Source organism: Eschscholzia californica, unplaced genomic scaffold (genome assembly GCF_041429995.1).
Source record: "Eschscholzia californica isolate CP2 unplaced genomic scaffold, dmEscCali1.0.p SCAF_3, whole genome shotgun sequence".
Lineage (NCBI taxonomy): Eukaryota > Viridiplantae > Streptophyta > Magnoliopsida > Ranunculales > Papaveraceae > Eschscholzia > Eschscholzia californica.
The window spans coordinates 17,651,608-17,676,682 of record NW_028238420.1 but is presented as its reverse complement, the minus strand read 5'-3'; the positions used below and the strand labels follow the sequence as shown (position 1 = coordinate 17,676,682).

At 35.8% G+C, this 25,075-nt stretch overlaps 1 protein-coding gene across 9 annotated transcripts; it reads right to left on the bottom strand.

The window, feature by feature from the left end:
* Window positions 1–10,879: 10,879 nt before the first annotated feature.
* LOC147548784 (OVARIAN TUMOR DOMAIN-containing deubiquitinating enzyme 11-like) lies at window positions 10,880–23,806 on the bottom strand. Of its 9 annotated transcripts, none has more exons than XR_015237287.1 (11): window positions 23,493–23,806; window positions 22,209–22,399; window positions 19,202–19,275; window positions 18,417–18,471; window positions 17,202–17,276; window positions 15,550–15,623; window positions 15,397–15,445; window positions 15,111–15,174; window positions 14,128–14,212; window positions 11,901–11,957; window positions 10,880–11,125 (listed from the first exon to the last, which is right to left on the bottom strand). XR_015237287.1 is itself a non-coding variant. In XM_086667812.1 (10 exons), exons 2-10 carry the CDS (start codon window positions 22,374–22,376, stop codon window positions 11,082–11,084), a joined length of 681 nt encoding a protein of 226 aa, XP_086523938.1. In that variant the 5' UTR covers window positions 22,377–22,399; window positions 23,493–23,806; the 3' UTR covers window positions 10,880–11,081. The 9 variants fall into 9 exon arrangements, 5 of the variants coding, with proteins under 5 accessions (XP_086523938.1, XP_086523942.1, XP_086523939.1 ...); XR_015237290.1 differs by lacking the exon at window positions 15,111–15,174 and adding an exon at window positions 12,027–12,059; XR_015237288.1 differs by lacking the exon at window positions 23,493–23,806 and adding an exon at window positions 23,222–23,483.
* Window positions 23,807–25,075: the final 1,269 nt, after the last annotated feature.

The following is a 25,075-nucleotide window of genomic DNA, read 5'->3' as shown; positions in this document are numbered from 1 at the left end:
TGAAGCGAGAGAAGAAGAAGAATTTTATGAAAGTGTTGATATTGTATTGGCTGGAGCTTATTTTGTACTGTGTATCGCGGGCAAAGTAATAGATGTCACACGTCATCAGCAAATTGAATATCCTTTATCTCGGCGTCCTATTACTAGATTAGGACATGAGTTTATACAAAGAGTACTACATGAGGACCAAGAGAACTTTCGACAGATGTATAGGATGTGTCCTGATGCATTTCGAAGATTATGCAGCATCATTAGAGAAAAAACACCACTACAAGATACAAGATATATTTGTGTGGAAGAAATGCTTACAACATTCCTACTTATTGTTGGTCAAAATTCACGATATTGTACGATACGTGAGACATTGGGTCGATCCCGCTGGTCAGTTAGTAATAATTTTCATCGAATATTAACAATCTTGAACACTATTGCACCACAAATGATGGCCAAACCCGCGCAACAACTCCTGCCAAAATAAAGGATAGTACGAGATATTAACCATATTTTAAGGCATGAAAATTTTATTTTACTTGCTTGTAGGAGTTGTGAATCTGCATAGACAAAATTTTTAATTGTTAATCTTTTACTTAGGACTGTATCGGAGTCATGGATGGAACACATATACCATCTATGGTACTAGAACGTGAGCAATGTGTTTATCGTAACCGCCATGGAATTTCTTCGCAGAATGTATTAGCAGTTTGTAACTTTGATTTGGAGTTTATATATGTACTTAACGGATGGAAAGGATCTGCTCATGATTTAAAAGTGTTAAATGATGCTCTTACAAGAAGAAATGAATTAAAAGTTCCACAAGGTAGCCATTACTTTTATGTTTACCACATCTATCTATAGCAACTATGTGCGTCTAAGATTTTATTTTGTTAGGTAAATATTATCTAGTAGATTGTGGATTTCCAAATCAACGACGATTCTTAGCCCCATATCGTGGTGTTCGTTATCATCTTCATGATTTTTCTGGTGAAGGTTGTGATTCAGAAAAAGTCGTTGAGTTATTCAACCTTCGACATTCTTCTTTAAGAAACGTAGTCAAGAGGATATTTGGTGTGTTTAAATCTCGATTTCCACTATTTAAGTGCGCACCTCCATTTCCATTCAAGACTCAAGCAGAGATAGTATTAGCATGTGCAGGACACAATTTTCTTCGCAAAGAATTTCGAACTGATGAATTTCCTCCGGAAGTTGAAGGTCAACCATATTTAGTACCCTTACCAGTTTACAATGAAGAAATTGATACTGGTTTGGTTTATCAATCTCAACAACGACAACGTGAAGACGGTAATGAATGGCGAGATAGTTTGTGCAATCAAATGTGGGCAGATGTTGAACGACAAAACTAGCTCTAACGTGTATGAACTATGTTTATTTTGTTGAACAATGTATGTTTGTTTTATTTGAACTATCTTATCATAATACTATCTCGAGATCAGTGTGTATGTTGTTTGAACGATGTGTATGAACTATGGTTGTTTTGTTTGAACAATGTTTGTGTTTGAGATTAGTGTGTATGTTGTCAATATATACGTATAAATGAACGGAGCCAAAAAACTCCAAAATTAATTTTTTTAAATATTAGTAAAAATAGATTAATTCTAATAATCATAATAATAATAATAACATATTCACTACAAATTTTTTCTATAAAATCAATATCTTGAAATGTCCCCAGGACATTTTGTCTATAGATTAATGGCTTGAAATATCTTCGAGACATTTTGCCCATAAATGTCTCCCGAAATCCCCATCCACTACCCCCCCCCCCCCCCCCCCCAAAAAGATGATGATGGTGGAGGTGGGATTTCTCTATATCCGTCAACTGGAGAGACGAGAGAGAAAGAGTACCCAAATTTAGAGATAGAGAAAACATGAAATTAGAAAATAAAAAGAAATAGAAAAAAGAAAAGAATTTACAGAATTACCATAAGGGCAAAATTGGTAAATTTGACAAAAATTAGGGGCCAAAACGAACTCCCGGACACATGGGGGCCAAAACGAACTGCCAGACACAATTAAGGACCAAAACGGCCAGTTGATCACAAATTGGGGGCCAAAACGGAATTAACCCCTAATATTATATACTAGATATAGCTCGTGCCTTCGGCACGATAAAAAATTATTCCTCATCTTCCTTATCTTCTTCTTGGTGAAAATCATAGATAAATGTGATTCACCGGCGTCAGCCCAAAAAGATTTGTCCTGTCCGTAAAGAACAATACTTCAATTTGAGATGCATAGAAACGATTATAACTAAATCTTGTACGAGTTGGTGAAAGTCAATTTACATATCGTGACACTGCAACAATGATAGGCCAGAGAGACCATAAAATTTTTATTATGCAATGTCATGATATAAATGTAAATAGTTTGGGAGAGAAAATCCATACCATGACTTCTTGACACATTTAAATAGTACAATAATAAATGGAATTTATGATTTACCCAAGTTAATTAAAATTTCTATCTATCTGAAATCTAATTGGTTACAATGTCAAGTGCCTTATTTCCAACTAACGAAAGTTCAGAGCTTTGGGTAGATAAAATCAATCACGGTTAAATCATATTTAGACAAATAACTAATAGAAAGGAATTGCGCTAGTAAGAGCTAAGTCTTGGACTAAGTCTTATGAGATTTTGAGACATAAGTAAATATGAACAACCCGTTATAACTCAATAATGCCATTATCAATAACCTATAATGACTTATTGACTACTATCTATTAAGGGAACACATTTTTTTACTCCTAATCTCCTACAACTCTTTTAACTTGTGTACTTTTTGATGTGCATCTGGGGATCAAAAGTTGAAGCAAAGACGATCTTCTGATTTGTATGTAGTGGGTTTAGGAGTGTTAGGTGTCGTTTGGCAACACCGAAATAAGTTACTTTTTTACGTATTTAAGTAGAAAAGTCAAAAAGTTAGTTTGGTACGCAAAAATTACCGACTTCATTTAAGTTAAAATTTGACTTTCTTTTAAAGTTAAAACTTTTAGCTTTTGACTTCAAAGTAAAGTAACTTTTTTTTTAAGACATGCATGAATTTTACTTGACGAATTTTTTTTTTTATCTATCTCCGCTCCACTACCACAACTAAAAACTTCTACCATACCATTCTACCCCCACCACCACCACAACAAGCATTGCACCTCCCCCACCTCCCCCACCACCCTACCTCAACTACCACCACCACACCTTAACCCACCACCCTCGTACTACCACTACCACCATACACCACCACACCTCGACAACAACCACCTCGTAGCTCCACCACCACCACCACCGCGGTACCACCACCACCACCACCACCATACCTTCACCACCACCATACCTTCATCGCCACCACGACCATACATCCATCATTACCACCTACATATCTTATCCACCACCTTTACCACCATCACCATACTACCACCACATAACTCCGTCGCTATCACTCACGTACCTTATCCACCACCACCACCACCACCACTGTATCGCAACCACCACCGTACTTCCACCATTGCCATCATTATACCTCCACCACCACCCATACCTCCACCACAACCACCACCGCTGCCACCATCATACCACTACCGCCACCACCATCAAACCTCAACCACCACCACACCCCATAACCATAACTTCATCGCACCACCACTACCACCAATATCACACTACTTTGTATACGAGAGTAATCGTAGAAATCATAAACAAATTCAATTAAAATCAAGTGTCTCTATGAGAAAGAAAAATAAAATTATCGAAAGTAAATTGAGTTAGCAAACTAACTTTTTGCCTTTTTACTTACAAGTAATTTTTGCCAAATATACTTTTGAAATTTTTTTACTTTTTTAAAGCAAAAAAAACTTCTACTACAAGCAAAAGTACTTCTACTTTTGGTTGCCAAACGACACCTTAATGTAGGTATGTGAATCAAACCTGATTATAAAACTATATGGTTTCGAAGCAACACATCTAAAGAATTAAAACCCTAAAACACTAAAGTGAAGTCTTTTTATTGAAATTTGTGCAGAAACTTTCCTCAAATCTGAGTAGAAACTTTCCCCAAATCTGTTGAGTAGAAAGTTTCTTGCCTAAACGAATCTAGAGAGAGATGTTTCAATTTCATTTTTTATTTTTAAATTAGTTATTTTATTACTAATAAGGACACGATTTTTTTATATAGGTTATTTTATATGTTGGGTGATTTGAGGAAATAAAGAAATTTTTCGGGATACAAAATTTTAAGCAGAAACAAAATTTTTTTGTTTCTTCCAAACACTTATTGTTTCAGCTTCTTACCTCTTCTTCCTCTCCCACTTTCACCATAAACTCCGCGCGACCTTCATTGTAAACTCTGGCGACCTTCAATGTGAACTCCGGCGAGATTCACCCGGCAACACTTCTTCTCTCTCTCATTTCTTTCTGTCTCTCTTCTTTATCTCTCATCTCCCCTCTCTCTCTCTCTCATCTCTCTGATGCACCCGAAAAGGTTGCACACCCAAGCGGAGGTATCAAGTAGTAATCCGGCAAAGCCGGGATCGATCCAAGGATAGGAAGGCAATTTGGATATCGAAGGGTCTTATCCCTCGGTCTAGATATTAAAAACTAACTTAGACTAAAAGGAGAAAAAACAAAGGTAAACGAGGGTTTTGATTGAATAAGCAATAAAAAAAACAATTAAAGCAAGTAAAACTAAACAATAAAGTAAACGGGCGAGAGAGATTCGAGAGAAGTGTCGGAGGAACAAGAGTCGGGAGACGGTAAGACTCGATTCGGGCAACAAATAAGTGAGAGAGGTGTCAAAGTCCGGGAATCCATGATGATAAACCTACGACTATGTGTAGTCCGATTTGATGTGTCGAGGTACAATCGATATTCGACTCCTAAAGTAGATGTCTCTAAGTACTATGTATATTCGGAGGTCATACTTAGTCAAACAAACGCCTAAATCGGTTAATCCCGAGTCATCGAAAGTGTCGTCTAGTCGCCTAACTATGTGAAGTGCATGACAAGACACATGAAATTGTGACTTAGACTACTATCGATATCGAATACCTCGTTTCGTCTATTAACTATGCGAAGTGCTTGACAAGACACATGAAAATACGATCAAAACGATAATCGAATCAAATGAACATCAATTCATAATCAAAACATCAAATCATATTAAACATAATCACAAATTCATCACATTTCATCTCATATAATCGACACACTTGATTTAGCTAACATGGTGAATAAGTAATAAATGAAAAGAAATGATAAGAGAAATCCCCCTTTTTCGATGTGGCTCGAGGCTAGGTTCGTCGAGAAAAATGAGTCTCTAAGTGTAGTCAATCTCCCCGTAGCGATTTTCTGGATTTCCCTTTAAAAATGCAATTTGGGTGTCCCCGAGTAAAAATCAGATTTCCCCATAGCACTCATCATCATCTTCTCCATCTCAAGAACATCCACCATTAAAGCTTCATCAAGCTTTCTCTCTCTAGAGATTTTTCACCCAAAATCAAATCAAACTACATGGGAAGCTAGCCAAGATGATGGGGAGTAAAAACCCTAAGGTTTCCGGCCAAGAAAGTGGCCGGAACACCATGAAAAATCCGGTCAAAGAAGCTTCAAGATCCGGCCAAAATCATGGAGTTCCCGGCCAAAATAGCTAATCCGAGCCGCAGCCGCACATCCCATGCAAGGTCCGAGCTGCAGGTCGCGTCTCCCGTGCACAGCATATGCCGTCCCGAGCTGCTCGTGTAGCTACACCCGTGAAACCGAGAAGCTGCTGCTACCCGGACAGTTGTTGTTCCGGCCGTGCTGCTGTAGCCTCCCGTGCACGCACCTTGATCCTTGAAGCTCCCGAGCTGTTCATATGCCGGAGCAGCTGCTGTCCCGTGCTGTTGTGGCCTCCCGTGCAGCCCGAGCTGCTGTTCCGGCCAAGCTTTGGCCGGCCTTAGTGCTGGCCGGCCTAAGCTTGGCCGGCCCCCTTCACCTTCTTCTCTCTTGGCCTCTCCTCAAGCTCTCTTTCTAGCTCTTAAGAACACCAAACCCTAGCCTCTTGCCTCTTTCTTTCTCTCTCTTCCTTCCCAAGGTTGAAGATGATTGAAGAAGATGATCAATAGTAGCCTTTGACCCCTTACTCTAACTTGAGTCAAACCCTAGACTTAGTCAAACTCGACTAAGTCTTTAGACCACAAATGGGTGCCTATAAAATCTCTACCCAATTCTTCTTCTCTTAATATTTCTTGGGCTTGGACTTTGATTTAGAAACCAAGAGAGTGCCTCCATCCTTGTCTCTACATCTTCAAATTCTTACAAAGGACTAGAATACCCTCGGACTTCTTTCTTCCACATCTTCCCCGTCCGAACTCCGAATTGAATATCGTTTTCACCGTCGGACTCGTCATTGACTATACTTGTTATTTGATTTGCTTGAAGTCTTTTTCTCTCATTTTCAGCACATGAAATGATAGTGATAATTCGCTCCTTTTATTCCGAATCACATGCTTAACTCCAAAATAGGTACCTAACATGAAAAACACATAAAATATTATTGATAACACTCGAAAAGGAATAATTAGTCTAAGTTAGGCTCTCCAAATGTGACATTTTAGTGTCACATCACTCTCCTCTCTCTATATCTCCGGCGAAAGAGAGGAACCCCTTCGCCGAAACCCTAATTTCCAGACGAAACCGATCTGGTTTCTTCTGCAAACCAGACCAGATGAGATCTGGTCTCATATGGTTTCGTTTGAACCAGACGAGACCAGATCTTGTTTGGTTGTCAGGTTTCTAGACGCAACCAGATCGGTTTCGTCTGGAAACTAGAAATCTGGCGAAGGGGTTCTCCTCCGCTTCACCGGAGTTAGAGAGGGAGAGAAGAGAACAAGAAGAAAGAGACAGAGAGAGAGAGAGAGTGAGGAGAGAGAGTGTGAAGGGAGAGAGTGGAGAAAGAGAGAGAGTGAAGAGATAAGAATTCGTCAAGCGGGCACCTCCGGCCGACGACATTTTGCCGGCTATGCTAATGGTGTGTTTGGTTTATTTTATTTTTTTGTTTTCACCTTTTTTCCCGAAAATTAGTCTTGTTTCCCCAAAACACCGACTTTTTATATCTAAGAAGGACTATATTTTAAATTTTGAGAAGGACTTCTAAACAATAACTTTTATTAAAAAATGATGTTTATCCCAGTCATCATTTTCCCTTCTGTTTTATTATATAGATTTACTTTTTAATATAATGTTTTTATATATAATCTATGTTCATTATATGTAATTTATCAAATTTCAGAAGTTATAGTAAATAAAAATAATGTTTAAAACTAATAAAATAACAAAGATGCCAATATAGAGACTTGAATAAGGACTAGTGTTTGGAGTGTAACTCTACTTAAAGAGTAAAAATATAGAGATTATGCCAATATGGAGCTCCAACGTTTGGAGATAGTTTGGAGATACTCTTATAAACTACAGGGCTAGGCAAATAACCAATCATAAACTAGGGGACCGTTAGGGAAATAACTGAAAGAAATTAGTAAAGATTACATAAAGAAAAACACAACAAAACATGAATGGTTATATAAAACTCCTTAGTCAATGCATTCAATTTCAAAATATAATAAGGACGTCGTATATGTTGTTCTTATAAACTATGGGGTCAGGTAGATAACCAATCACAAATAAAGGGGCCGCTGGGAAAGTAATCGAGAAAAATTAGTTAACAATAGATATAGAAATTTTTTATAAGAATTAAAGAGATTTTGTGCCGATAAAGAAAGTATGGAGAAAGCCATTTAACATAAAGATAGAAAATCCGGGTTTGGTGTTGGCATTTCCCCTAATTTTCGTGTGGCAATTTTTGTAAATAAAATAAAATTCTTTATTTTTATAAGAGGTAATTTCTGAAAAAGTCAAAATAATATTGAAAATGAGTAGAAAAGCACAAAACATTTGAAAATTATTATTCAGGTCAAAAAGTGTGCAAATACTAAAATACCTTTTTTTGTCATTTTGTGTAACTAAATTCTTTTATTTTTCTTTAAACTTTAAATCGATATAACTTTTGTTTGAGATGTCGGATTTCTATAAAAATTATATATTTAGAAATGATTTTTCATTAGCTTTCTAACAAGATCCACTTTCAATACTTTTTTTAAAAAAAAAACCAGAAAAAAAACGGCGCTTTTTTCCTTTACGTTTTTCTGCAAATGTATTTGCAAAAATCTGTTATGCAAACGTGTTTGCAAAAATCTGTTATGCAAACGTGTTTGCAAAAATCTGTTATGCAAACGTGTTTGCAGCAATCTGTTATGCAAACGTGTTTGCAGCAATCTAATCTGCAAACATGTGTTTGCAGCAATCTAATCTGCAAATATGTGTTTGCAACAATTTAACCATAAACAATGTTACCCCAAATGAAGTTGATTTTTAAACTCAAAGAAATTGCTTGGATAAAATTTAATCATCCAAAATGTTTAGAGATGTAAGAATAGTTTATTGGGTGCCCAAAAGCCTTGGACAAAGGATTGGTGAAATGTTGCCACTACATGTTTGTCACTGTTGAATAAAATAAAATTGGAGAAAGAAAAGGAAGAAACTAGACAGAGAAGACCAATTAGACATTGGGAAGAGAGAGAGAGAGAGAGTGAATAGCTCAATTTCTGAATTTGGAGTTGTCTTTAGGGTTTTGGGGCTTGTGGTTCTTGCTTCCATGTCTTTACAGGTTATTTATACTCAAGTAATTTTTTGCAGGTAGTCATCAACAACCAACAACAACCATGATTGAATTACTCATCTTTTTTATCTTGTGATATTTCCTTTTACTTTTTGTTTAGGATTCATTCACCTTTGTCTTCAAACCTCTGGAAGCAAATTTAGATAAATTGGAGACGGCAAGAACCTAAGGAAACCGGTGCTTGTTCTCGTGATGATCCACATCCGAAATTGTCTCTGACAATTATAATGTAAAATTTGGATTTGAATTCAATAGATTTGACGAATTTGGTTCTGTAAATTCGAGAAGGAAGACCGATTAAAGCGTTAGAACAACCAACTTCGTCGCCAATAATTCCCTTAACCTGAACTTCATCTCTAACTTCCCTACCAGTTTATCTTAACGCCATGTCTAACTTTCTCTCTCTAGCGTATGATCTCTGGTTTCCCTCTCTCACTCCGCCGAAAACCTAGTTTCTGATTTCATAGAGATAGATATTGAACTTTAAAAGATAAGGGCATTCTCGAAATAAAAGTAATATAAATTGACCTAATTCCTAATTATCTAAATTGTTTTAAACTTCATATATCATAAGCTAAAATATTCGCGGCTTTGGGGAATAAAGAAAATTCTCCGGGGAATAAATTCTCGAGGAAATCCAGATTTTTTTGAAAGTTCTCCGGGGAATAAAGTTTTATGGGAAATACAGAATACATTTTTTTAAGGTTCTCCTCCATCTCATCTGTTCTCTCTGCCACTTCATCTTCTCGCCACCTCGTCATCTTCTCTTTCTCCAATTTTTTTTCCTTTCCTCTCTCTCTCTAGAACAGATCTAGAGAGAGAGTAGATCACGAACAGATTATAAAAGTTATGGGTCCTGTTGCTCGTGTCATTAGTTTCGAATAATGATTATAAAAGTTAATCTCCATGTCAGTCGACTAATGCAAAACGAATTTGAAGGCTTCATGATTGAAATCTTACAGATTTTCTTTGATTTGGTACTTGTAATATCAATTCCTGTCATATATGCACTATGGTTCATGACGACGAAGACCTGTATACCAGACTAAATCTACTTCTCTGGGCTGGTTGTTATACTCCAGTGATGTCACTTTTGGTCATAACTTAGAAATACATTATCTTAATTCTTAAGTGAAGAATCCCATTCCGCAAGATAGATTTCTTTCTGATGAGTTTAAAACTTCTAAATTGAATTAGCTCTATTTTCCTGGGCAAAGTTGAAATACAATGAATATATCATTCCTACGGACATTGGAACTAAGTTTTAGTTTTTTATTTGGCTGCAACAGATGCCCTGGCACTTGCATCTGCGTGTCGAATACTCGGTGTGTTTCGGTTATAATGTGAGGTTATGTGTGTAATTGTGTGTATTGTGTTTGTAGTTGTATACAATCTTGTTGTGATGATAAATAGTACTCTAGATTAACGTCTTTTAAATTGAAACAGAAGTTGGAGAATTTTATGTTTGAAGGTCTGTTCCTGATCTACTCTCTCTCTCTAGAGAGGAAAGGAAAAAAAAAATTGGAGAGAGAAAAAAAAATTAATTTAAATTTTTTTTTTTATGTTTGAAGGTCGCCGGTCGGAAAATTAGCCGGCCGGCGACCTTTCGCCGGAGAAGATGATGAGATGGCGTGAATATGAGGTGGTAGAGAGAGGTGATGAGATGGAGGAGAACTCCCAAAAATTAGAAGTCCCTTAGCAATAAAAATAAACATAAAAGTCAATCTTATTTGACTAGTTTTAAGAAAAGTATTTATTCCTCGGAGAATTTTCTTTATTCCCCGAAGCCGCGGCCTAAAATTTCTAGATAATAGAATAAAATACCTCTCTTTTTAGTTATTATAATATTTTTCTCACCCCAAACAGTAATTATCTCTTTTTATAATCCCACCGTCCCACGTACCCCTCTGGCCCAATGGACCTTGCCACTCATTTTCATGTGCAGGAGACCCATTTCCTATTTCTCAAATTCCAACGAATGTTTTGCTCACTCTCCCATTGGACAATTTTATGACCGTGAACTGTGATATGTGGCCAATAATCCATAATAATTTCAGTTAAAAGGTTTCTATTAATTATTTTTTCTCATTGAGAAACAAGAATAAATGATACACTTGAGCTTTAGTTCTAATAAACAAAAACAACCTAGGCACCCAGAGAAGACGGAAGGGTTTCGACTATATATTATATAATAGTTGTGGTTTCGTATACACCTACATAAAATAAAAAGCTGATATCTTTCCTGTAGAAAAAAAGTGTTTATAACAACAACAATAAGACATCCCGTAAAGATCATCTAGGTGCACCTTAATCGGGACAATTAGTGACATTTTAATTTGGTCTGACATATATACATACATCTCTAGAAGAGCCAGAACTTCTTTTTGGTAACCCTTGTAGGAACATCTGCAATCACAGCAAACCGAAATGAAGATAATGTTGTCAGTACTGTAGTTAAGGCGCACCTATTCAGCCCATATTTACAGAGACAGTACAGCACGAGGATACATGAAGCAGAGCACAATACATCTCTAGAAATGTATAAAAGACATATAGGTTACAAAGAAAAATTCGTGAAGTACACAACAAAGAAGACAAATATATAGCTCATTTACTGGAAACTTCTACGCATACAAAAAGTTCTGCTTTTGACGAGGATTCTGTGTAAAGAATCATTCACCTTCCTAGTCCAGCTTCCTTTTATCTAATATGAGCCAATAGTGTAACTATCTGGGTGATAGAGTTAGCCTTTCTTAATCGGAAGTGCGGGCAAGACGCGCTCACACACACACACACACACAAAATCTAATCAATACATAAAAAATAACCCTAACCCAACAACTATCACCAACTTTTTCTATTAAACTATTATAGTTTATTGTGTGATTTCACTTTAATGTCAAATTTCATTACTAAAAGTGGTCTTTAGGTCATTTCTTGTTTAGTAATTTCTTTTTGCTGCAGTCTGAATGGGAAGATACGACTTTTTTGTCTTACGCCTTACTCAAGGTAAACAAAAGATGCACAAAGCTGCAGCGTTATGGAGGTATGGAGGCACCTCAGATTAGCAAGAAGAAAGAGAAACATGTGGTACTACAAACTACAGAAAGTTGAAGAAAAACACAAAAAGGAAATAAACTTGCAAGAGGAAAAAGAATAAAATAGAAGTAAAATTCATCACCTCCGCTGTTATACAAGGAATTGTAGTGAACCTCGCTCCAAAAGCTTAGCCAAATCTCTGTGGCAGCATTACATGGTTAATAAGAAGATTGGTCAATTACATATATACAAAAAGATTAAGATCCACCTTGATGATTTGGATGATAAAAGCACCATTAACCTGCGATGACAATGCAGAAATGTTGTATACATGTTTCCCACATTACAAGTCTGATGGATATAAAACTTCAGTGTAAAAATAGGTCTTTTGGCTCAAAGCTCTCTGATCTAAAGAGAGTGACGTGTTTTACCAAGACGTACATCAATTTTGAAAAGAAAAAAGACATCACAATTATATCGAAAGAAAATATGACTTGGTTTCGCATTTGCTGCAATAATAAGTCTTAAGGTTCAACAAAAGTACCATTGTTTTTATTTATGTAGGATAAACTCCAATTCATATGAAAAATAACACATGCTCTGTCACACTGAAGAGGCAAATCAATTCCAAGGAGCTTAATATCATCAATAATAGTAGCGTCCCATCTTAACTATATAACCACTGACCAAAGATTTTCCAATCACCCTCATCATCAGTAGTTTCATTGTCATCAAATCTTATTGTAGATTGCTCATCTTCACCTTATTGAACATCAACCCACTGACTTCATCATCTACCAAATGCATTAGTTGTTTGAAGTAGCATTTCTAGCATACCACAACTAAACTACGACTAATAACTACAGATCAAAAGGAACAAAAGTGACCTCGTTTATGGGGTTGGCCAAGCCATAAGGTTCCTCCAGAACCTTAGCTTGTTAGAAAAGGTGTTTTTCTTCCTGCACGACAAAAACATGCCTCGATCACCAGTCTCCCCTGATTTATGTATTGGAATAATGTAATGAGAGAACCTACTCATACCAACGGCCAGGAATAACATTCACAACAAATCCGTTTGAACTTAATGTCGTGACTTATGCTCGCGAAATCGACTAGGGTGATCACAAGGTGTGCTGTGAAGCAGACACTGCTTTCTTGTAACTTCAGCCCCCAATTTATCATGATGCCGAAGCTCATTCGAGTGCATATGAGCATTCAGTTTTCCATGTGAATGCTCTTCTTTTACAGGTAGGGGCTTCAAAAGCTCCAAACAAAAAAAAAAAAAGAAGAAAAGGCCGGGAAAATCGATTGATATGGGAAATCCAAACTTGCATCAAGTTTGTGGATATGTCACTTTCCAGACCTCATAAGCTGGGTGTTAACTTTCATTGTAATCAATATTCAGTTAGGTTAGTCCTATAAAGGATCTTTCTCTATTGTTTATTTTGATCTTTGAATCATGAATTAAGTAACCCTTGGCTGCACTATTTTAACTTCTTGTTTTTCATTTATTCTTATTTTGTTTCCCGTCTTTCTTCAATTCCACCGCAATCTACATCACTTGGTATTCATAGCCATCAAAATTTTGGGAAGATGCTTGGGCTAGGCTTAAATGCTTCACGGATGTAGTGGAAAACTGGGACTCTTTTTTGTTCTTTTTGTAGTTGCTTCTTTGTCTTTTTGGCCCCCAGGGTCTTGTAAATTCTTCTCGTTTTCAATCACATTATTCAAAAAAAAATTTGGGGAAGATGGGACAATCCAAAGTACCGAAAAATTATTAGAGACAGAAAGTGATTCTGAGACAGATCTATGTGAATCGATCACATTGTTCAAAGTCAAGGAAGAAGAATGTCATCTAACAACTTGAATAAATTTTAAGCACTTTTGAATAATTCTCCAGCTTTATTATATATTGTTGCACTATCTGAAATAAGAATATTTTGGTAACATTTTTTGCAACATTGAATAACTGTACTGAAAAAATAGAAGGATACAAGGGGAAAACAGAATAGCAATAAGGAAACAAAAGAAAAAGAAAACGGGGTTTAGGGAGGTCAGTAATCAGTTGACTTGTTGCGGCATCCAGGCCTCAAGTTGTATTAGTTGAAATATATTTTATGACTTTTTGTTCAAATCATATCTACAAACAGATTTATAAAATTGAAAAGCATTTGAGGATGCGACTTATAATTTCACAAAATTGCTCACAAAAACTCAACAAGCTTGTACTTGGCTATAACATGGCATATGCTCATTCTTCAAAATGAATAAACAGAAGAACCACAAAAGTCAGTAAACCATTTTTAAGAGAAAAAAAGATAGAGCTAAAAACGTTTTGACATGAAACAAGTATGCAGCGCAAAACGTACCTCTGGAAGCGACTTGGTCCTTGGGAACAATTTCGATGAAGCAAGTATCCCTAAACGAAGTAAGTAAACAAATTTTGGCTCCAAACTACAGGTAAAGAAAGCAATGACAATGACAACCCAGAAACTGCACAGCTAACAGATCAACATAAAAAAGAGGATGTGGGGATAGCACTAGCAACACATTCAACACATGTTATCAAATATAAATATGCGGTGTGAAAAGGTATTAAAGATTCTATGGCATAATAACACAGGTACCATAACGACGTAACACATAGCTTCGCTTTCCATTGGCCTTTTTTTCCTGTTTCTTTTTCCTCTCTTTTACATCCAACCATTTTTTTATATTAATTCGAAGTTTTCAAAAAGAAAATAACACAGGTACCATAACATTGAATCAGATGCAATTAAAAAGATAAAATCACAGCTGGGAGGTAAATCTGATTTTTAGTATTAAAATAAACGCAGTACTGTACTTCATCATTTTTTAGTAAAAATTAATAATATTAACCAGGTGGCTACATAAAACATTTTCAATCAGAAGGATCATGAGAAAAAGCTGTACCATTGTGCAGCCAAAAAATAGTTTTCCATCGCATAAATGATAGTGAGATACTATTTACATGATTAATGTAGACCTGAATTTTGTTAAGATAGTTTTGCAAACTAGTCAAGAGTTTAATGGGCTGTTTCTTAGTTAAAGTGGTTAAGTGTGACGCGAGGTGACGAGCCCTTGCCTCGCCTAGGTGAGCGCCTCATATCAAGAAAAGGCACCCTAAATGTCTCCACCACCTCATCCCTCAATATATTTTCATGTTATATAGTAGATATATGTGATAGTTACATATATACCTCCGTTTGTGCAAATTTTAGTACAAAAGTGAAGTCTTCAAAAAGAAATTTAACATTCAAGATGTATAAAAGAAAAGGTAGCCATGTCGACTTGGGTTGTCTTGGCCCCATTAGGAGAGAACAAATTTTACCTGTTACTTTGGCGATCCTGCTAGTCAGGCAACACATTTGATTACACACATCATGCATGTAGGCCTATATAAGACCAGGTCCATTAAGGTCAAAAGAATGACATTTTGACTATACATAATATTTGATATTAAAATATATTTTTAACGAAATATAAAAGAAAGCAATAAGTTATGTAGTTTTTCCAAGTCAACTTAGTTCGAAATTATGCATTTGTATCTAAGAAAAATATTGTTTACTTTCTCAATGCCCTCAGATATAAAGAAACTAACAGCAAAAAACTCGTACCCTATCTGCTGCGGCTTGCAGAGTGACATGGTCTCCCCACTCCCCTGATCTACATGGATATGACAACTTACATTTACCAGCATGCGGAAACAGTACAGTTCCATTGAAATATCTATTTGTGGTGAGAAATATAGATACTGCAAGAAGTCAAACCTTTTCATCTTCTTGAGGTAACTCTTGTACTTCATTGGAACATAACTTTCGTAGAATTTCTTGAAATGCTTAAGCTGCATAAAAGGAAAATATAATTATCAGAATTTAGAAAAAAAACATTTATAAGATTGAACACTTCTCCAAAATATGATTAAAACTATTAAAGTAGATACTTTGATTTCATGATAATGTTACTTATAAGCAAGGAATAAAACTTCCCGAAATTTCACCGCAATTCCGCGTAACATTTCCTAAATGTAGAGTAGGTGCACGAAATAACACTTGCAACTATCTCTTGCATAGTTTCCACCGACATGATCGAAATTGTTGGAAATTTCGAAATGGTTAGAAATATCGAAATTTCCACCGACATGATGGAAATTTCGACCGACATAATAGAAATCTAGAAAAAAAAAACAGGAGAAACTAATACTAGAAACATATCTCTTCCTTCATCTTCATTTCTCATAGATATCTCTTGCTTTTTATGTTATGTTTTTAATGGTTTCTAAATCTATTTGAATGACTTATGCCCAGACTTAACTGCCCAAATTGATGGTACCTTAGAAACAACCCTGATATAACTGTGTAATTGACGATACCTCCTCAAACTAACATAGTTTGTTACCTATTAACTATTATCAGTAAGAATGTTGTTATACTTTGGGTGTTAAAGCCAAAAAGTTATTCAATTCACCCCCCGGACTGGGTAATTGTTAATACTCCATCAAACTAATAGATAATGTTAATCCATTAGAAACATCATTTTTATGCTTCATTATGGTTTAATAATCTTGTTATACATAATTGCATCATATTTCTATCATCTTTGCAGATTTGTAAGATTTCCACACTGACCGAAACGTTTCTACTTTTGGGCCGATCGAAATTTCCACCGAAACCGAAAATTCATTCCTTGCTTATAAATGTATCCTTGTTGAATGTTGTTAACCAAGTCTTCGTTTCCTTTGTCAGGGGCTCTAAATAGTCTAATTTCCAGGAAAAAGATATGCAGATAATGATATATCCTTTGATTAAACCTAGAAATTACATAGTTACAAACATGACCTTAAACATTTAAGAGTTCGATCTCATGTTTAACTTTTCTTCAGAACAGGCAAGACTATATTAAAAGGCCCAACAACGAAGAATTAAAAAAAAATGCACCTCCCTAAGGGAATACAACACACATCTCAAGTAAGGACTCCCAATTTGACAAAAAAAAAGAACACGAAATCATAGCTATTAAGCTCTTTCTACCTATGGGCGCACATGTACATAATAATCTCCTACATTTAACTTGTATCCGTAGATATTTAATCTCCTATCACAAACACTTCCATGAATTGGAGAAGGAAATATGAAGAAAGATAACAGATTGTTTTTATTTATAGAAAACTTAACGGAAGACATTGTGCTTATATACGTTTTTTGCATTATTTGAAAAGTTACCACAAGGTCACATAGTACCCTGGAAGACATACTGAGAGACATTATATATACCTGCATGCCAAACTCACAAATGGATTTTATATCTCAATGAAACCAAAAACTCAGGTTGAAGTAGTAACATCTGATTCTAGGACAACTAGTGTACGTACTATGTAGCTGTAGTTGAGAGATACTAAGCTAAAAAAGAAGTACCGTCTTACCTGCTTCACAACTTCCTTTCTTACATGTTTGTGGTAGTCAGGATTCCGGAACAACTGATCTGCTAAAGCTCGAAACTGATCAAAGGCATCACACAATTAAAGTTCAGAAAATGATAAAGAATATTAAGTACGTCAGTTGCACAGATAATACAACAATGAAATTAGATGCAGTAGTTATATGCAGATAAGAACTATTATTATAGAGCTAAGGACAAGTGAGAAAAAATTTGCCAGCATAATTATGAAGAACCATAGAAGGCTTCAGAGTAGAAAACACGGCAGAGCTCATCGTGAACATGATTCCACAAAGTATAATTGGTCGGCTTCCGAGTCGATGTCCGAGAACTTAATATCTTTGAAATGCATTAGGGGTCACAGACGAAAAATGCTATCTGGAAACTCAGTGCAACATCAGATCTTCCAAAGGTCATAGGAACTCGATTGAAGTTATCATTTTCGACATAAACTTTAACATTTTTGTTCGAGTCTCCAGATACAAAGAGCTTCTGAGTTTTAATTTCCATCTTTTAATGTCCACTTGGGACGCTTTCCTCCTGCAAAATATTTTTTGTCTTTAAGGGGCCCTTTCTGCTCTTCTTTTCTTATGAGCTTTCTCTTAGTCATTCTTCGCCTATGGGCCTTCTCTTTTCTTATTAAAAACAATTCCACAAACTATGGTTCCAGTAGCCAAAGTAGCTGGAACATAGATTAGCTATGCAGAGATCAAACTCAACAATATCGAACATGTTGACTGAAACTGATGGAAGTATTTGATTACATAAGAGGGTGATGGAACAATGATTACAGTAGAAAATGCGGTTTAGTATATAACATGTAAACAAAAGCTGGTCTTAGGAAATGTTCCCCACAAAAAGTGTATATATACAGTTAGTATTAATACTACGCACAGAAAGAAACAGCAAAAAGGAAAGGTGAATAAAGGCGCAACTTCATAAAAAAGACACCTAACAGCTACAGTTACAACGAAGTTACAAATAATAAAAATGAATTAGAAGGGCACAAACGGGCATGTTAATGCAAAACACATAATTAAGAAATAGAGATCAAATGGAGGAACAACTTTATTCTTCCCGCTCTCAATGGTTGGTTGGTTGGATGCTCGGTACAAGCATCAAAATTGTGAAAGAAGATGCTTGTAAATTATAATAAACGTCAGTTACAAAATTATAAAAATTAGTTATTTCAGTGTCAAACCTGGCAGTTTCCATCCCCTTCAATTTGCAATTCAGCCAAATCATATGTCGCCAACCTGAAGGAAAAAGCTACACTCAATATAACCCAAACAGGAACTGGAGAAACACACACAAAAAAAATGTTCTTCCGGCACCAAAATTGAAAACAATTAAACAAAAGACCCTTTTGTCAACTGCTCTATAACACAGCACGTGTATGTGTTGCTTGAATATCAGCCTCAAAAACGAGATATATTACTCTCTAAGGGATCCCACACTTGTTTACCAACTGATCTTAGAAGGATAAACCATTTCAGCTAATATGTCGACGGGCAAAGCTTAATTACCTTATGTTGTAAATGTTTTATGTCTACTACTTTACCGAACATGCGATAGGCACGTTCGTAAGCTTAGCCTCAAAACTATGTTGTCCACACGTGTTCAATGTTCTCACATAAGATTAACAGGTCATGGATATCTGTTTGCTGCATAAGCTTCGAAAAGATTAAGAGTCAATTGCTACTCACAAACACATTAAGTGCAACTAGGATATGTAAAACAGAAGTCAAATGCCATACAGTCAGTCTCACATGCAGATCAAGACTCGGAAAAGACTGGGGGTTACAAGGCAAGCCCCAAGTAATCTTCCAGGGACAAGAATCATCGAGTAACTCGAGAGTCAACTGACTTGGTACTCCAAATAAAAAAAAAATAAGAAAAGGATTTCCTTCTGGGTTGATGAACAGGTTTTTTAGGGGTATAAGAAGATCTAAGTAAAGTAGAAGTAGTAGTAACAACAATCATTACCTTTCTGCAAGTCGTACATGATCCAACGTTGCATCATCAACATCAGGAATTTCTCCATTAACTCTAGGAGTATGCTGCAAAATAAAAAATGTACTAAATCTCTATACAACTATACGATGCAAGATAAAAGCTACCCAGAGAACTGCCTATCAGTGTTATAACATTACTTAAATTGCTTAGAAGTTGAAAATTGAGATTTAACAGGCGATAGTAACAAAAAATCAAATTCAAGCTTTATACAAGAATGTTAAAATTATTAAAGAGTCAAGAACAAAACAAGGGAAAATTGGTAGAAACTCCCTGGGCCGATTCATCAATCTTTTTGAGGCATCAGCTCCCTATGTAAGGTTCACACTGTCTGCACAGGTTTGCACAAGGTTTGCACGAATTCACGCATTTTTGATGCATGGTTCGCATAGGTTAGTACGGGTTTGACATGTTTGTGAAGTTCGCACAGGTTCGCGTAAGGAGCCCAAGCCTAAAATAAATTGGCATGTCTTGTTAACAAAGACCAAAACAAAATTGGGTATTTGGCCTAATTTCCTAACAAAACAATGGGGAATATTTTTCATTTTTAAATTGGTCATAACTCTTCTCAATGTTTTAAGATACGTCTTTTCGCGTCAAGGCGGTTTGCCTTCATAAGGCGAGGTGGCGCCTCGAGTCGTACGCCTTGATGCGTAATTTTTTTTTGAAACTTTGAATGAATATATAAGAAGAAACTATATATTTACAAGAAGGTGGGAATGGCTATGGGATCTTTCACAGTATCTAAGCCTCACAATGATTCACTACATCTAGGAAAGTTACATTTTTGTACTTGTCTAACTTCTTAATCCAAGAGTAGAGTGTCGCTTTGATGTCTTCGACGTCCACATTGCTTGAAAGGTTCTTTTCCTTGAAGATTTTGTTATTCCTATCCTTCCAAATGTTCCAAACTACAGCCGCCGGCACAAGTTGTCAAACTTCTTTTTTCTTCTTCCTCTTACAGAGAGGCCTTCCCACTCGCCTCGATGTGTAATAAGTGTAAAGTATTATCTTTTTTGAAGGAAAATGACATCAATGTATAAAAACTTAATATAGTTTGTATACTTTACTACCATTATATAAAGTCCTAAGTGTTAAATAAACAAAATATTAATATTTTTGTGTTGCCCAACAACATATGTAAAATGTGACTTTCAGATGCAAACGTTTTAGTCTCGAGTTCAAATACGTACACCTCGAGGATATGGAACGACAAGAACAATAGACCGCCAGTGGAAAGATTGCTCTATGGATGGTCTACTGGTGTGGAATAGGCTAAACAGTTAACAATGATACAACCTCTTGTATTGTGGGGTAGACACAATGTAGCTTTTTATGTAGGGAGGTCTCCTTGTGCAACCTTTCAGGGTAGTAGTGTTTTTCTTGGTCTAGTCATCCATAAGGCCTAGTATAGTTGTTTGCTGTTGTATATATATAAAATCTAGATGTTGGAAGGTGTCCTTTTTTTTGCACTATTGCACTATTATTCAATAGATATATTCAAAGTTTCAAAAGGTTCAGAGTTTAGTGTTTCTTAATGTTGTATGGCATCAGAAGTGTAAAAGTTTGATTAATGGCTTCGGCGATTTGAAGGGGGAGAAACGCTTTATGGGATAGTCTCATTGCGGAAAGTATGGGGGCTCTATGAAAAGACTGGATAAGATACAGGGCAAAGCATCCTTACAGTTGTGGTGTCTGGCGAGGGTTTCAGAATAGGGTAGAAGAATATATGCCCCTCATGCAGTGGAAGCTGGGTAACAGAAGATCCTTCTTTGGGAAGATGTTTGGTGTGCTTTACGATTAGGTCAAGGGACAGGTTTCCAGCCATATACTTCATAACAACATCTTAAAGAGACACAATAAGCTAGGTTTTCAAGTTTCAACTCACAAGGCTGCTGGGATCTGAAGCTAAGAAGAAATCTGAATAATTGGGAGAGCCCAATCCTACTAGAGCTGCTAAATGTTTTAGATGGCCAGACTCTAAACAAGAATGAAGTGCTAGGATTTGGAAAGAGGGAGAGGAAGACAAGATAAAAGTCAAAAATTAACTGCCAAAGCAACAACATCAGACATACATCTATCGACAAGCGACCTGATTTGGAGGAAACTGACCCCACCAAGAGTCAGCTTTACCATCTGAGCAGCCTGCATTCAAAAAGCTTCCGACTGTGGAGCATCTTAACTTAGGGGATTCATCTTGGTCAATAAGTGTGTGCGAAGAGGCGGAAGAGATGACTGGTCACCTCTTACTCCCTCGTAGCCACGAGGCTTTAGCATTACTTCATCAATACTATTAAGTTCAAATGGTATTCAGCTGCGTCAAGGGGTGAAAAAGCCTAAAGGAAAAAAGAAAAGAAATTTGAAACCTGGTTCCAAAAGCTGTCATTTGAGGTATTTGGAAAGACAGGTACGACAAAATGTTCAAGACAAAATGTTCAAGACAAAAAAGCATATTTAGTAATAGACAAGAAGAGGATGTAAAAGGTAATTTGTTCCATCGGAGTAGAAACCTAACTAGTGCTAAATGAAGTCATACAACGAGTTTGTATGACTTTGGGAGGCTTGGATGTCGTAACATGAAACCTAACTCCCTCTTTTCGTTTTTGTATAATTCTTCCTCGTTCAATATAACTTATTCAAAGATTCAAAAAAAAGAAATAGAGAAACAGTGTCAATTTAAAAAGAGAAACTAAGACTCTTAAAAGAAAGAACACTGGACAGTGGAAACAATACTAAAGTAAGCGATCACTGGCACAAACCGACTTGACAACAAAATCCATCTTCTTCATGCTCCAATGGTTTTAAAATTGCATTATGTTGGGGTGGAAGTACAATATGAGAGTACATGTATAGAGAGACCCACGGCAATGAGTTAAAATTTCCCCTAAGAAATTTTCAGGAAAAAAAATAAATAAATAAATAAATATAGATATATATATATATATATATATATATATCAAAATTGATGTATTAATCTTACAGGTATAGAATCTAAATGAGACAACCGCTTCCCAAGCTTGCCATCTGCTTTGCATATTTCTCCTGATAACATACTCGCCATAGTTCTATCATCGTCATCAGTATCTAACAGGCTACTATTTAAGCTTGAGCTAGAACTTCCGCATGGATTTTCATCCTTTTCTGTCATGTTTGCTTAATGAGATCGCCTAGCTATTAAAAATCAAACAAGCAAAGTAAATAATTATGAGATCTAGCACTACTTAACTCTTACTAGTAGCAGCGAACTAAGAAATGAAGTAAAAAACAATTTCCTTGAAGGTAAAACATCAAGAGCCAAATAGGGTAACTTTTCAACCATTTGAAGATCATGTTGATAATGGAACTCAAAGAGGAGTGTTTTTACTAGTTTGGCATAGTGTTAGAAGGCCAGAAGCTATAACACTAGAAATCTAAATACATTTACAAATTTGCAGTTGGCTCCTCCATAGACTAGATAAATTAATAGAAGCTATAACAGTAGAAATATAAACACATTCATAAATTTATGCTCCTCTATAATATAGAATAGATAAATGGTTTTGTATGCAATTCCAAGCAGAGCCCGAAACCAACCTAAGGCTTCCAAAAATCAGGAAATTGGGTCGAAGACCTAATTCTAAACTTTTTTCAGCTAAAAAGAGAAGTTATATTTTTTTTTGTAAAAAACCCAAATATTTGTATTTTTTGGTAAAAAACTCAAATATTTATATTTTGCTTGGTAAGAAACCCAAATATTTATATTTTGTTTGGTTATAAACCCAATACTTTTTGCAAAGTTGTTGCAAAGCTGTCGTAAGGTGTTGCAAGCTGTTGCAAATTAAAAAAAGTACCTAGGGAGCAGAAGACTAAAAAAAATTGACTGATCCTTTTTCACTAAAAAAAAATACTTTATGCAGAGTTTTGACCAAATTTCCCTTCAAAAATTGCCTAATAAGAATACAGAGCCCAAAATCAACCCAAAGTATTTAGCATTGACATAGAAACGAAAAGTACCTAACAAGTTGCATATGGTGTAAATCAAGGAAACTAGTTTGTTGTGTTTCTGGCATGTAAATTTTCAACCCTAAGTAAACCAATCAACAACAAGAAAGTGCAAAACATCAACAAATCCGTGTAATTTGATAAATCAAATCCCAAACACAACCTTCAATTTCCCAATTGAAGAATTACCCAATACACAAGGTTATGTAATTCAACGAAGAGTCTGCAATTAAACTCAAAACTCTATCAATTAGAAACGTAGAGAGAGAAACGTAGAACTTACAGTAAAAGGTTATGTTGAATTGTCGCATCAAGATCTCCTTTACTACGGTTAAGGGTTTGGACTGTAGAGAGGAACATAATCAAGGAAAAAAATGAATTTCTTTATGCATCCCTCTTTGCTCTTCCAAAATTAGTTTTACCACCCTTTCTAACTCAACTAAATTGGAATCAATCCCCCAATCATTGACCAACTAATTTTTGTAAAAGGGGTTACGGCTAAATAGGGCAATAAATGTTGGGTTATTTCCAAAAAAAATGGCCCCCTAATTTATGACTAGCTTCCTGTGTAGCCTCCTCGATTATCAAAAATAACCCGATGACTCCCTTTTTGCCGTTATCGTCATAGGACCGTCAAAATCACATTCTCAATTCCAAAATTACCCTTATTTTAATTCTTTCCATCAACTCTTTTTCTCTCTCTACAAATTTTTTCTCTCAACATCTCCTTCTCATTTTGACCAGTTTATCTTCCTCAATTGCTTCCTCGTCTAAAGATTTTCATTCATCTTCCCAAATAATTTCTCTCTCTAAAATTTACAATTGAAAGAAATTTTGGCCATTCAGACCAAAATGAACCGATTATCTTTTATATAATCTAGTAATTTTGGTGTCCTTCTAATTCACACCAAGTAGGAGGCATGTACACATAGGATGTTTCAAATCTACTTATATTAATAAGTTAACAATCTTCTTCTTTGCTTCTTCACTTTACTTCCGTCCCCAGTTTCTCATCTTAGAAACCCTAACCCTAATTTCATGTGGGGGAACCCTTTTTGTTGATCCGGAAGAAAAGAGTATCATTTTCACGTAACTGGCATGTGTAGAAAGAAGGAAATGTAGAAACTATTAATGAAGTGGTGTTTAATCGAATGAAGATGAAGATGGTTCCATCTATCTGGTACAAAAGATTAATAAGAATTCCAAAAAGCGTTTGGCTAGAGTTTCAAAGACTGAAGGTGTCCTCGTGGGTGGAAATCACACATCTAGTTCCAGGTTTTGTAATCGTTAAATCTTTCTTCAAACTCGAGTTAAAGATCTCGCTTTGATTCAATCTTATCTTTTTGTTTTTCTTGGATCTACAAACAAAACTCAATGAGTACCCAAATTCCACATTGAACTTTAGATCGAGGTAAGATCTGACTTTCCCCAAAAAAGTTCTTCTAAAAGTGTTGATCTTTATACGAAATTGGGTTTAATTTGAAGGGATAATCAGTTGTACGTATTGAACTAGTACTAGGGTTTGTAATAGTACTACTACTTGTGCGTTGTTTGTTAGTATTGAAGAAGCTTTTCCACATAGGAGTTGATGAAGAAGAAGATGACGTTCCATTAATATTCGTAGATGGAAAAGCTAACAATTCCACCCCAGATGTGAAATTGAAGAGCTGATCTCTTTTATTATTTTCATCACAACCTTAAATCTGATTCATCACTACAAGATTATTATCTGTTGATGAATTTGAGTAACATAATCCTGATGATGGAGAATGCAAGAATCTTACTGCTTTTTTATTAGGTTTTCTTAGAATTTTCAAAATGCTAGATGATGTGACACAAAAATGTCACATTTGGAGAGCCTAACTA

What these genes read in the sequence shown, in the direction of transcription:
- LOC147548784 (XM_086667812.1), bottom strand. Translation starts at nt 22,376, where the DNA reads ATGACAGAAAAGGATGAAAATCCATGCGGAAGTTCTAGCTCAAGCTTA. An exon ending in GAAAGGAAGTTGTGAAGCAG is followed by an intron (nt 15,624 to 17,201) that starts GTAAGACGGTAC and finishes CCTTTTATGCAG; the next exon opens with CTTAAGCATTTCAAGAAATT. An exon ending in TTCCTTGTATAACAGCGGAG is followed by an intron (nt 11,126 to 11,900) that starts GTGATGAATTTT and finishes CTGTGATTGCAG; the next exon opens with ATGTTCCTACAAGGGTTACC.